Consider the following 14,937-nt stretch of genomic DNA (forward strand, 5'->3'; position numbering starts at 1 on the left):
GAGGACTGGAGTGGAGAGGAGAGGAGGAGGACTGGAGTGGAGAGGAGGAGGACTGGAGTGGAGAGGAGGAGGACTGGAGTGGAGAGGAGGAGGACTGGAGAGGAGGAGGACGGGAGTGGAGAAGAGGGAGGACTGGACTGGAGAGGAGAGGAGAAGGACTGGAGTGGAGAGGAGGAGGACTGGACTGGAGAGGAGGAGGACTGGAGTGGAGAGGAGGAGGACTGGACTGGAGAGGAGGAGGACTGGACTGGAGAGGAGGAGGACTGGACTGGAGAGGAGGAGGACTGGAGGGGAGAGGAGGAGGACTGGACTGGAGAAAACACTTTCCAAAACAAAACAGCACAGACATGGCTACATAGACACTCATACAGTGTCAATACACTCTGACGAACACCCTGTCTGTTGTCATGGTGACAATATAATATGACACTGTGTATAGATGAACACCCTGTCTGTTGTCATGGTGACAATATAATATGACACTGTGTATCGATGAACACCCTGTCTGTTGTCATGGTGACAATAGAACAGGACAGAATGTGACACATATAAGGTTCCTGGAGATTTGTTGGTGTTTTACTAACGGCTGTGTGTGTGTCTGTGTCTGTGTGTGTGTCTGTGTGTGTGTCTGTGTGTGTGTCTGTGTGTGTGTGTCTGTGTGTGTGTGTCTGTCTGTCTGTCTGTCTGTCTGTCTGTCTGTCTGTCTGTCTGTCTGTCTGTCTGTCTGTCTGTCTGTCTGTCTGTCTGTCTGTCTGTCTGTCTGTCTGTCTGTAGGACTGTCGTCAGAGGTTCCGCGCGGTGCTGGTGGAAGCCACAGTGAAGCTGGATGAGCAGGTGAAGAGGATCGGCAGAGCTGTAGAAGACTCCAAACCTTACTGGGAGGCCAGGAGAGAAGCTAGACAGGTACACACACACACACACACACACGCACACACACACGCACACGCACACGCACACACACAGGTAGAACCCTTTTGAGTTTGATGTAGAACCCTTTTCACAGAGGGTTCTACCTGGAACCAAAAAGGGTCTCCTATGGGGACAGCTGAAGAACCCTTTTGAGTTCCATGTAGAACCCTTTTCGCAGAGGGTTCTACCTGGAACCAGAAAGGGGTCTCCTATGGGGACAGCTGAAGAACCCTTCTGGGCAGGCTGGGGTTATACAGGCTGCATGGGAGGAACATTTTAAAGAGAACACACACACACACTCAAGGACTTTAAAGCCAGAGGAGAAGTCACATTGCTTCTATTTATAACTCTGTCACACCACCTCTAAATCAGACTGATCACACACTGCTACTCACACACACACACACACACACACACACTCACACTCACACTCACACTCACACTCACACACACACACTCACACTCACACTCACACTCACACTCACACTCACACTCACACACACACACACACACACACACACACACACACACACACACACACACACACACACACACACACAAACACACACTCACAGTTCTTCTGTCAGCTGGTTGTGAATAGTGTAGATAGAGAGATGAGTGTCTCAGGTGTTAAATCCCTGCTTGGGGAAGATACCAGAGCTGAGGATGATGTTAAAGAGTTTACATTGGATTTTATGGTCTGTATATTTGATCTCATGTAGGATACCATCAACACCACAGGCCTTTTTGGGTTGGAGGGTTTTTATTTTGTCCTGTAGTTCATTCAATGTAATTGGAGAATGCAGTGGGTTTTGGTAGTCTTTAATAGTTGACTCTAGGATTTGTATTTCATCATGCATCTATTTATAACTCTGTCACACCAACACAGTCCCTCTGTCCCTTTCTGTCAGCTGCTTGTGAGTAGGGTAGATAGAGAGATGAGTGTCAGGTGTTTAATCCCTCCTTTATTTAACCTCTCTAATCCGGCGTGTGGCCTCTGCCACCCCCTGCCCACCTCCTACAGCTGCTCTGATTGGCTGTCCTCTGCCACCCCCTGCCCCTGCCCACCTCCTACAGCTGCTCTGATTGGCTCCTAGCAGCTATTCACAGACACTCTAGGGGGCTTGGTCCATCAACCCTGGCAACAGCCTATGAGAGAGCATCGTTTCAGTCATTCAACAAATGACTAGCGTGTGTGTCTGCCAACAAAAAAAATGAGCTGACCTGTCTACGCTTTGATGGGGAAGGGTACAAGCGGACAGAGACTGAGTGTCCTAGGTCCACTGTGTCTACATAGCTGGCCAGTCTACAGTATAGAGGGGGTATGTAGATGCCAACTTCAACACGTGAGTGGCAGGATTACTGAGAGGTTTCAGATATGATGGGACACAAACTCAATCTGAACGCAAGGTCTTAACAAGTTTACAAACACCCACATGTAGGCACTTTTCCCCAGTGAGCCCAGTCCTATCTAGCTAGCAGCTCTATCTAGCTAGCAGCCCCTATCTAGCTGCAGCTACTATCTAGCTAACAGCCCCTATCTAGCTAGCAGTCCTATCTAGCTAGCAGCCCTATCTAGCTAGCAGCCCCTATCTTGCTAGCAGCCCCTATCTTGCTAGCAGCCCCTATCTAGCTAGCAGCTCTATCTAGCTAGCAGCCCTATCTAGCTAGCAGCCCTATCTAGCTAGCAGCCCTATCTAGCTAGCAGCTCTATCTAGCTAGCAGCTCTATCTAGCTAGCAGCTACTATCTAGCTAGCAGCCCTATCTAGCTAGCAGCCCCATCTAGCTAGCAGCTCTATCTAGCTAGCAGCCCCCATCTAGCTAGCAGCTCTATCTAGCTGCAGCCCCTATCTAGCTAGCAGCTCTATCTAGCTGCAGCCCCTATCTAGATAGCAGCTCTATCTAGCTGCAGCCCCTATCTAGCTAGCAGCTCTATCTAGCTAGCAGCTCTATCTAGCTAGCAGCTACTATCTAGCTAGCAGCTCTATCTAGCTAGCAGCTACTATCTAGCTAGCAGCTCTATCTAGCTAGCAGCCCTATCTAGCTAGCAGCTCTATCTAGCTAGCAGCCCCTATCTAGTGTCGGTAGTTGGAGTGATTCAATTCATCTCTGTACCTCTTGTTTGTGCTTTATGGGTTCATTCGAGCTAGTCAGATAGCCCCTCCTCATCCATTGTGGGCCATCAATGTGTGCAATGCCGTGGGCATATGCAGAGTCTGTGTAGATGTTCACTCTTTTTCCTTTGCTCAGTTCCAGTGCTCTCCTTAGTGCTCTGAGTTCGGCCAACTGGGCTGAGGCCTCAGATGGGTCCAATTTCTTTGCTTCTACCACCTCGTAATGTTCCTGCCATTCCTCCTTGCTTCACCACTGCATAGGATGCTATGTTACCTTCTCCTGGTGTCTGTGACCTGTAACAACAGCCGTCCGTAAACAGGGTCTCTGCTGTTCCTTCCAATGGGACATTCTGTAGGTCCATTCTGACCTTTACTTGTTTTGCTGCCCTGTCCTCACAAATGTGTGGTTCCCCGTTCCCCATTCCATCAGTCGTGTTGGTCACCTCTGTCACATAGGTGATGTGTTTGGCCGTGATCATTTTTGTGATGTTTGATTTCCTTTTGCTCGATAGGGTGAACAGTTTAGAGCCAATAAAGGCGGTCACTCCATGGTCTGTGTTGATTTCCAGAGGGTGTCTCATAACTATATGAGCAGTTTTACCAATTGCCTTTGACAGGGCAGCAATGTGTCTTGCAGAATCAGTTTGGCCACATTCAATGTTGTCCAATTGTGCACTGTAGTAATGTAACACTCTTCTCTCCCCCTTTTGTTTCTGATAAAGGATGGAATGAACATACCCATCCTGTTCGGAAACATCCAACCTAAACGGGATAAACATAAATCCTAACACTAGCTAGCAGCCCCTATCTAGCTAGCAGCTCTATCTAGCTAGCAGCTCTATCTAGCTAGCAGCCCCTATCTAGCTAGCAGCCCTTATCTAGCTAGCAGCCCTTATCTAGCTAGCAGTCCTATCTAGCTAGCAGTCCTATCTAGCTAGCAGCTCTATCTAGCTAGCAGTCCTATCTAGCTAGCAGTCCTATCTAGCTAGCAGTCCTATCTAGCTAGCAGCTCTATCTAGCTAGCAGCTCTATCTAGCTAGCAGTCCTATCTAGCTAGCAGCCCCTATCTAGCAGTCCTATCTAGCTAGCAGCTCTATCTAGCTAGCAGCTCTATCTAGCTAGCAGTCCTATCTAGCTAGCAGTCCTATCTAGCTAGCAGTCCTATCTAGCTAGCAGCTCTATCTAGCTAGCAGTCCTATCTAGCTAGCAGTCCTATCTAGCTAGCAGCTCTATCTAGCTAGCAGTCCTATCTAGCTAGCAGCTACCATCTAGCTAACAGTCCTATCTAGCTAACCCTTCTATTGTTTACTTATGATTCATGTCTGAATTTTCCATTTTCCATATGTGACCTCATTTCTAGAGGAGCCTGATCCAAGAGCTATTCATCTACTACTTATCCTCCCTCCCTCCCTCCCTCACGTCTGCTTGCCCGCCCACCCACCCTCCCTCTCTCCCTCACTCCCTCTGACCCTCACTCCCTCCCTCTTTCCCTCCCGCCGGCCCTCACACCCGCCCTCCCTCCTTGTCTCCCTCTGACCCTCACTCCCTCGCTCTCTCCCCCTCTGTCTCTCCACTGACATTCCAATGCGGAGACTAAGAGGAGAGGAGAGGGAGAGGGAGAGGGAGGGAGGGAGGGAGGGGGAGACTAAGAGTAGAGGGAGGTTTGGGACCGTAAGCTCTTCTCAGGAAGCTGTTTATCTGTCTCTCCTTCTCAATTCAGTTTAAATTACATTTAAGGGCTTTATTGACATGGGAAACATATGTTTACATTGCCAAAGCAAGTGAAGTAGATAATTAACAAAAGTGAAATAAACAATAAAATTAACAGTAAACATACCCTACTCTACCCTACTCTACCCTACCCTACTTCTACCCTACTCTACTCTACCCTACTCTACCCTACTCTACTCTACTCTACCCTACTCTACCCTACTCTACTCTACCCTACACTACCCTACTCTACCCTACTCTACTCTACCCTACTCTACCCTACTCTACCCTACTCTACCCTACTCTACCCTACACTACCCTACCCTACTCTACTCTACCCTACTCTACCCTACTCTACCCTACTCTACTCTACCCTACTCTACCCTACTCTACCCTACCCTACTCTACCCTACTCTACTCTACCCTACCCTACTCTACACTACTTTACCCTACTTCACATAGTACGGGGGTAGTGTACGAACACGAACACACACACACACACAAAAACACTTCCTGCGGTATGAGCAAGAGAGACGGGAATTCCTGGCGCCTTGCTGTGCCTGTGCTGGGAGATACGTGTGTGTGTGTGTGTGTGTGTGTGTGTGTGTGTGTGTGTCCATTTTAGATGGAGGTAACATTTGGTCAGTGGTTTCAGTGGTTCAGAGAAAGAATGTTTTGCTTTTGCTGTACTACACACACACATGAGAGAGAAGAGGAGGATTCAGGGAGAGAGGAGAGATAGAAGAGGAGGAATCAGGGAGAGAGGAGAGAGAGAGAAGAGGAGGAATCAGGGAGAGAGGAGAGAGAGAGAAGAGGAGGAATCAGGGAGAGAGGAGAGAGAGAGAAGAGGAGGAATCAGGGAGAGAGGAGAGAGAGAGAAGAGGGGGATTCAGGGAGAGAGGAGAGAGAGAGAAGAGGAGGAATCAGGGAGAGAGGAGAGAGAGAGAAGAGGGGGAATCAGGGAGAGAGGAGAGAGAGAAGAGGGGGATTCAGGGAGAGAGGAGAGAGAGAGAAGAGGAGGAATCAGGGAGAGAGGAGAGAGAAGAGGAGGAATCAGGGAGAGAGGAGAGAGAGAAGAGGAGGAATCAGGGAGAGAGGAGAGAGAGAGAAGAGGAGGAATCAGGGAGAGAGGAGAGAGAGAAGAGGAATCAGGGAGAGAGGAGGAGAGAGAGAAGAGGAATCAGGGAGAGAGGAGAGATAGAAGAGGAATCAGGGAGAGAGGAGAGAGAAGAGGAATCAGAGAGAGAGGAGAGAGAGAAGAGGGAGGTATCAGGGAGAGAGGGGAAGAGAAGAGGGAGGAATCCGGGAGAGAGAAGGAGAGAGAGGGGAAGAGAGAAGAGGGAGGAATCCGGGAGGAATCAGGGAGAGAGGGGAAGAGAGAAGAGGAGGAATCAGGGAGAGAGGAGAGAGAAGAGGAGGAATCAGGGAGAGAGGAGAGAGAAGAGGAGCAATCAGGGAGAGAGGAGAGAGAGAGAAGAGGAGGAATCAGGGAGAGAGGAGAGAGAGAAGAGGGGGAATCAGGGAGAGAGGAGAGAGAGAAGAGAGCGAGAGAGAGAGGAGGAATCAGTGAGAGAGAAGAGGAGGAATCAGGGAGAGAGAAGGATAGAGAAGAGGAGAAATCAGGGAGAGAGAAGAGGAAAAATATGGAGAAAGGGAGAGAGAGAGCGAGAGGAGTCTGCAACTTCTGCTTGTCTGTCAAAGAGATTACAATGGACGAGAGGAGAAAAACATCTCCCTCCCTCCACTTCCCTCTCCCTCCACCCTCTCTCCCTCCACCCTCCATTCCTCCACTTCCCTCTCCCTCCACCCTCTCCCCCATCCACTTCCACATCTCACTCCCTCCACTTCCCTCTCCCTCCACCCACCCTCACTCCCTCCACTTCCCTCCCCCCTCCATCCCGTACTCCCTTCGTCTTCTTCTCTGGTGGTTGGTTTGCTCAAGCGAAACCTGTTAACCCCAAACCTAGAGTGGAGGTGGGAGTTTGGGATGATGGGGGGTACAGTGGGGTCTTAGATAAAACAAGTATTAGAGTGCTATAGAGGACAGGGAGAGAGAGACTGGGTTTGGGCTATAGAGGACGGGGAGGGGAGGCTGGGTTTGGGCTATAGAGGACGGGGAGGGGAGGCTGGGTTTGGGCTATAGAGGACGGGGAGGGGAGGCTGGGTTTGGGCTATAGAGGACTGGGAGAGAGAGGCTGGGTTTGGGCTATAGAGGACGGGGAGGGGAGGCTGGGTTTGGGCTATAGAGGACTGGGAGAGAGAGGCTGGGTTTGGGCTATAGAGGACGGGGAGGGGAGGCTGGGTTTGGGCTATAGAGGACGGGGAGGGGAGGCTGGGTTTGGGCTATAGAGGACTGGGAGAGAGAGGCTGGGTTTGGGCTATAGAGGACGGGGAGGGGAGGCTGGGTTTGGGCTATAGAGGACGGGGAGAGAGAGGCTGAGTTTGGGCTATAGAGGATGGGGAGGGGAGGCTGGGTTTGGGCTATAGAGGACGGGGAGGGGAGGCTGGGTTTGGGCTATAGAGGACTGGGAGAGAGAGGCTGGGTTTGGGCTATAGAGGACGGGGAGGGGAGGCTGGGTTTGGGCTATAGAGGACAGGGAGAGAGAGGCTGAGTTTGGGCTATAGAGGACTGGGAGAGAGAGGCTGGGTTTGGGCTATAGAGGACTGGGAGGGGAGGCTGGGTTTGGGCTATAGAGGACTGGGAGAGAGAGGCTGGGTTTGGGCTATAGAGGACGGGGAGGGGAGGCTGAGTTTGGGCTATAGAGGACTGGGAGAGAGAGGCTGAGTTTGGGCTATAGAGGACTGGGAGAGAGAGGCTGGGTTTGGGCTATAGAGGACGGGGAGGGGAGGCTGGGTTTGGGCTATAGAAGACTGGGAGAGAGAGGCTGGGTTTGGGCTATAGAGGACGGGGAGGGGAGGCTGGGTTTGGGCTATAGAGGACAGGGAGAGAGAGGCTGAGTTTGGGCTATAGAGGACGGGGAGGGGAGGCTGGGTTTGGGCTATAGAGGACGGGGAGGGGAGGCTGGGTTTGGGCTATAGAGGACGGGGAGGGGAGGCTGGGTTTGGGCTATAGAGGACGGGGAGAGAGAGGCTGGGTTTGGGCTATAGAGGACGGGGAGAGAGAGGCTGGGTTTGGGCTATAGAGGACTGGGAGAGAGAGGCTGGGTTTGGGCTATAGAGGACGGGGAGGGGAGGCTGGGTTTGGGCTATAGAGGACGGGGAGAAAGAGGCTGGGTTTGGGCTGTAGAGGACTGGGAGAGAGAGGCTGGGTTTGGGCTGTAGAGGACGGGGAGGGGAGGCTGGGTTTGGGCTATAGAGGACGGGGAGAGAGGCTGGGTTTGGGCTATAGAGGACGGGGAGGGGAGGCTGGGTTTGGGCTATAGAGGACGGGGAGAGAGAGGCTGGGTTTGGGCTATAGAGGACGGGGAGGAGGAGGCTGGGTTTGGGCTATAGAGGACGGGGAGAGAGAGGCTGGGTTTGGGCTATAGAGGACGGGGAGAGAGGCTGGGTTTGGGCTATAGAGGATGGGGAGAGGGAGGCTGGGTTTGGGCTATAGAGGACGGGGAGAGAGAGGCTGGGTTTGGGCTATAGAGGACGGGGAGGGGAGGGGAGGCCGGGTTTGGGCTATAGAGGACGGGGAGAGAGAGGCTGGGTTTGGGCTATAGAGGACACTGGGTTTGGGTAGTGCTGGAGATGAGAACCAGAGTTTCCCCTTAGGCAGTAAGTGTTCTCACGACTCTCCTCAGCTATCTGTTTGGATAACCTCTGACCTTTGAAAGCTCTCTTTATGATAAAGACCCTAGCACTCACACACTGTAGAACTGCTATCACACTATAGATCTGCTTAAACACTCACTCCTATAGTATATATGTGAAGAACACTTCATTAGGGCCCTCAGCCTGCTGGGGGTTATGTATGAACACTTCATTAGGGCCCTCAGCCTGCTGGGGGTTATGTATGAACACTTCATTAGGGCCCTCAGCCTGCTAGGGGTTATGTATGAACACTTCATTAGGGCCTTCAGCCTGCTGGGGGTTTATGTATGAACACTTCATTAGGGCCCTCAGCCTGCTGGGGGTTTATGTATGACCACTTCATTAGGGCCCTCAGCCTGCTGGGGTTTATGTATGAACACTTCATTAGGGCCCTCAGCCTGCTAGGGGAAATGTATGAACACTTCATTAGGGCCCTCAGCCTGCTGGGGGTTATGTATGGACACTTCATTAGGGCCCTCAGCCTGCTGGGGGTTATGTATGAACCAGACTATTGAAGTGGGTGTAGATCTAACCCATATGGGTGTCTGAAACAGTGTGACTCAAGGCCTCGTTTATACCTGCCGCTAACATTTGTCCTGTGTCATGATCTTGTCCACATTCTGATTGGTGCCTACACATGATATTATTCAAATGTGTCTGTTATCAGTTCACTGTGTCCACATTGTGACCAGATTTCCTGGTCTCTCCCTGTATGCAAATTATTTGACAGATATTCTTTCAAAAATAATATTTATTTATTTATATTAAGACACATGTTGATGCTATAAGTTCCTAGTGATTTTGGAGGACTGGATCAGGATGTATAAAAGTGTTTCACTGTCCAGATCCGTCTACACCTTTAAGACATCCAGACACAATGCGTTCCTGACTACCTCTGTCCAGATCCGTCTACACATTTAAGATATCCAGACACAATGCGTTCCTGACTACCTCTGTCCAGATCCGTCTACACCTTTAAGATATCCAGACACAATGCGTTCCTGACTACCTCCGGAGGCGGTCAGAAGGTGTCTTTTAATCATCTACACCTGTCTACAAATATGGTCAGAATCAGAATGTGAACAAGATCAGGACAAAGGACACATGTTAGAACCAGGTCTAAACAGGGCCTCCGAAGCAGACAATTGAATGTGAATGACACAGTGAATATGAGACGGTCAGCACCCAAAAGACAATTGAGACACCACTAGGAATGTATCTGCAGCCGACACCAACAAAGACTGTTTGTCCGTTTGATAGAGGCAGTGTTTGTTGTAGGTGGCTTGGTCACAGTCATGGTAAAAATGCCTATCTGATTCCCTCACCTCATATCTCCTGCCTACACCCTGGACTATGAAAGCCTGCTGTTGTTATGTACTGGCAACGGGAGCTGGCTGGTGGGCAGCAGTCAGCGCTGCTATTTAACAAACCAGCCGTCAGACAGAAACACACGCACACTGAGTGTACAAAATATTAGGAACACCTGCTCTTTCCATGTCATAGCTTTCACCGGGATTCACCTGGTCAGTCGATGAGCCCTTATTGATGTTATTTGTTAAATCCACTTTAAATCCGTGTAGATGAAGGGGAGGAGACAGGTTAAAGAAGGACTCTTAAGCCGTGAGACAATTGAGACATGGATTGTGTGTCATTCAGACGGTGAACGGGTCAGACAGAAAACGAAAGCGCGCCGGTTTGAATGTGTCAAGAACTGCAACGCTGCTGGGTTTTTCCACTCTCAAGAGAGTTTCCCGTGTGTATCAACAATGGTCCACCACCTAAAGGACATCCAGCCGACTTGATACAACTGTGGGAAGCATTTGAGTCAACATGGGTCAGCATCCCTGTGGAACGCTTTCAACACATTGTAGAATCCCTGATGAGTTGAGGCTGTTCTGAGGGCAACGCAATATTAGAACGGTGTTCTTAATGTTTTGTCCACTCAGTGTATATGTACACACACACAGACACAAAGAGGTTGATGGAAGAATAGAGTGGGAGGAATAAATTACAGAAAGAAATGAAGGGGGATGGAAACAGGTCTTTGTGATGGAAATTAGTTTGTTTCTGAGTTTGAGCATCATACTTGTTTGTTCAGTTTGTTGAATAATCAGTTTAATTACTCACTCTCTCTACCCATCACTCTCTCTACCCATCACTCTCTCTACCCATCACTCTCTCTACCCATCACACTCTCTACCCATCACTCTCTCTACCCATCACTCTCTCTACCCATCACACTCTCTACCCATCACTCTCTCTACCCATCATTCTCTCTACCCATCATTCTCTCTACCATCATTCTCTCTACCCATCATTCTCTCTACCCATCATTCTCTCTACCCATCATTCTCTCTACCATCACTCTCTCTACCCATCACTCTCTCTACCCATCATTCTCTCTACCCATCATTCTCTCTACCCATCATTCTCTCTACCATCATTCTCTCTACCCATCATTCTCTCTACCCATCATTCTCTCTACCCATCATTCTCTCTACCCATCATTCTCTCTACCATCACTCTCTCTACCCATCACTCTCTCTACCCATCACACTCTACCCATCACACTCTCTACCCATCACTCTCTACCCATCACTCTCTCTACCCATCACTCTCTCTACCCATCATTCTCTCTACCCATCACTCTCTCTACCCATCATTCTCTCTACCCATCACTCTCTCTACCCATCATTCTTTCTACCCATCACTCTCTCTACCCATCACTCTCTCTACCCATCACTCTCTCTACCCATCATTCTCTCTACCCATCACTCTCTACCCATCACTCTCTCTACCCATCACTCTCTCTATCCATCATTCTCTCTACCCATCACTCTCTCTACCCATCACTCTCTCTACCCATCACTCTCTACCCATCACTCTCTCTACCCATCACTCTCTCTACCCATCATTCTCTCTACCCATCACTCTCTACCCATCACTCTCTCTACCCATCACTCTCTCTACCCATCACTCTCTCTACCCATCATTCTCTCTACCCATCACTCTCTACCCATCACTCTCTCTACCCATCACTCTCTCTACCCATCATTCTCTCTACCCATCACTCTCTCTACCCATCACACTCTCTACCCATCACTCTCTCTACCCATCACTCTCTCTACCCATCACTCTCTACCCATCACTCTCTCTACCCATCACTCTCTCTACCCATCATTCTCTCTACCCATCATTCTCTCTACCCATCATTCTCTCTACCATCATTCTCTCTACCCATCACTCTCTACCCATCACTCTCTCTACCCATCACTCTCTCTACCCATCATTCTCTCTACCCATCACTCTCTCTACCCATCACTCTCTCTACCCATCACTCTCTCTACCCATCATTCTCTCTACCCATCATTCTCTCTACCATCACTCTCTCTACCCATCACTCTCTCTACCCATCACACTCTACCCATCACACTCTCTACCCATCACTCTCTACCCATCACTCTCTACCCATCACTCTCTCTACCCATCACTCTCTCTACCCATCACTCTCTCTACCCATCATTCTCTCTACCCATCATTCTCTCTACCCATCACTCTCTCTACCCATCATTCTTTCTACCCATCACTCTCTCTACCCATCACTCTCTCTACCCATCACTCTCTCTACCCATCATTCTCTCTACCCATCACTCTCTACCCATCACTCTCTCTACCCATCACTCTCTCTACCCATCATTCTCTCTACCCATCACTCTCTCTACCCATCACTCTCTCTACCCATCACTCTCTCTACCCATCACTCTCTACCCATCACTCTCTCTACCCATCACTCTCTCTACCCATCATTCTCTCTACCCATCACTCTCTACCCATCACTCTCTCTACCCATCACTCTCTCTACCCATCACTCTCTCTACCCATCATTCTCTCTACCCATCACTCTCTACCCATCATTCTCTCTACCCATCATTCTCTCTACCCATCATTCTCTCTACCCATCACTCTCTCTACCCATCACACTCTCTACCCATCACTCTCTCTACCCATCATTCTCTCTACCCATCATTCTCTCTACCCATCATTCTCTCTACCATCACTCTCTCTACCATCACTCTCTCTACCCATCACTCTCTCTACCCATCACACTCTACCCATCACACTCTCTACCCATCATTCTCTCTACCCATCATTCTCTCTACCCATCATTCTCTCTACCATCACTCTCTCTACCCATCACTCTCTCTACCCATCACTCTCTCTACCCATCATTCTCTCTACCCATCATTCTCTCTACCCATCACTCTCTCTACCCATCATTCTCTCTACCCATCATTCTCTCTACCCATCATTCTCTCTACCATCACTCTCTCTACCCATCATTCTCTCTATCCATCACTCTCTCTACCCATCATTCTCTCTACCATCATTCTCTCTACCATCACTCTCTCTACCCATCACTCTCTCTATCCATCACTCTCTCTACCATCACGCTCTCTACCCATCACTCTCTCTACCATCACTCTCTCTACCATCACTCTCTCTACCATCACTCTCTCTTACCCATCACACTCTCTACCCATCATTCTCTCTACCCATCACTCTCTCTACCCATCACTCTCTCTACCCATCACTCTCTCTACCCATCACTCTCTCTACCCATCATTCTCTCTACCCATCACTCTCTACCCATCACTCTCTCTACCCATCACTCTCTCTACCCATCATTCTCTCTACCCATCACTCTCTCTACCCATCACTCTCTACCCATCACTCTCTCTACCCATCACTCTCTCTACCCATCATTCTCTCTACCCATCACTCTCTACCCATCACTCTCTCTACCCATCACTCTCTCTACCCATCATTCTCTCTACCCATCACACTCTCTACCCATCACTCTCTCTACCCATCACTCTCTCTACCCATCACTCTCTCTACCCATCATTCTCTCTACCCATCACACTCTCTACCCATCACTCTCTCTACCCATCACTCTCTCTACCCATCACTCTCTCTACCCATCACTCTCTCTACCCATCACACTCTCTACCCATCACACTCTCTACCCATCACTCTCTCTACCATCACTCTCTCTACCCATCACTCGCTCTACCCATCACTCTCTCTACCCATCATTCTCTCTACCCATCATTCTCTCTACCCATCATTCTCTCTACCATCACTCGCTCTACCCATCACTCTCTCTACCCATCACTCTCTCTACCCATCACACTCTACCCATCACACTCTCTACCCATCACTCTCTCTACCCATCACTCTCTCTATCCATCACTCTCTCTACCCATCACTCTCTACCCATCACACTCTCTACCCATCACACTCTCTACCCATCATTCTCTCTACCCATCATTCTCTCTACCCATCACTCTCTCTACCCATCACTCTCTCTACCCATCACACTCTCTACCCATCATTCTCTCTACCATCACTCTCTCTACCCATCATTCTCTCTATCCATCACTCTCTCTACCCATCATTCTCTCTACCCATCATTCTCTCTACCATCACTCTCTCTACCCATCACTCTCTCTATCCATCACTCTCTCTACCATCACGCTCTCTACCCATCACTCTCTCTACCATCACTCTCTCTACCATCACTCTCTCTACCATCACTCTCTCTACCCATCACACTCTCTACCCATCACACTCTCTACCCATCATTCTCTCTACCCATCACTCTCTCTACCCATCATTCTCTCTACCCATCACTCTCTCTACCATCACTCTCTCTACCCATCACACTCTCTACCCATCACACTCTCTACCCATCATTCTCTCTACCATCACACTCTCTACCCATCACACTCTACCCATCATTCTCTCTACCATCACTCTCTCTACCCATCACTCTCTCTACCCATCACACTCTCTATCCATCATTCTCTCTACCATCACTCTCTCTACCCATCACACTCTCTATCCATCATTCTCTCTACCATCACTCTCTCTACCCATCACACTCTCTATCCATCACTCTCTCTACCCATCATTCTCTCTATCCATCAGACTCTCTACCCATCACTCTCTCTACCCATCACACTCTCTATCCATCACACTCTCTATCCATCACTCTCTCTACCCATCATTCTCTCTACCCATCACTCTCTCTACCCATCACTCTCTCTACCCATCACTCTCTCTACCCATCATTCTCTCTATCCATCACTCTCTCTACCCATCATTCTCTCTACCCATCACTCTCTCTACCCATCACTCTCTCTACCCATCATTCTCTCTACCCATCACACTCTCTACCCATCACTCTCTCTACCCATCACTCTCTCTACCCATCATTCTCTCTACCCATCACTCTCTACCCATCACTCTCTCTACCCATCACTCTCTCTACCCATCATTCTCTCTACCCATCACTCTCTCTACCCATCACTCTCTACCCATCACTCTCTCTACCCATCACTCTCTCTACCCATCATTCTCTCTACCCATCACTCTCTACCCATC

General features: G+C 49.5%; 1 protein-coding gene across 1 annotated transcript in view; it reads left to right on the forward strand.

Annotated features, from left to right (window-relative positions):
- LOC139559171 (SH3 domain-binding protein 5-like) overlaps positions 1-14,937 on the forward strand; it is a 42,709-nt gene that overhangs the window by 18,921 nt on the left and 8,851 nt on the right. Inside the window, exon 3 of the mRNA XM_071374938.1 lies at positions 775-903. Coding sequence (XP_071231039.1) covers positions 775-903 — 129 coding nt within the window. The remainder of the gene's footprint in view (positions 1-774; positions 904-14,937) is intronic.

The sequence above is a fragment of the Salvelinus alpinus genome, chromosome 29 (genome assembly GCF_045679555.1).
Source record: "Salvelinus alpinus chromosome 29, SLU_Salpinus.1, whole genome shotgun sequence".
Classification (NCBI taxonomy): Eukaryota; Metazoa; Chordata; class Actinopteri; order Salmoniformes; family Salmonidae; genus Salvelinus; species Salvelinus alpinus.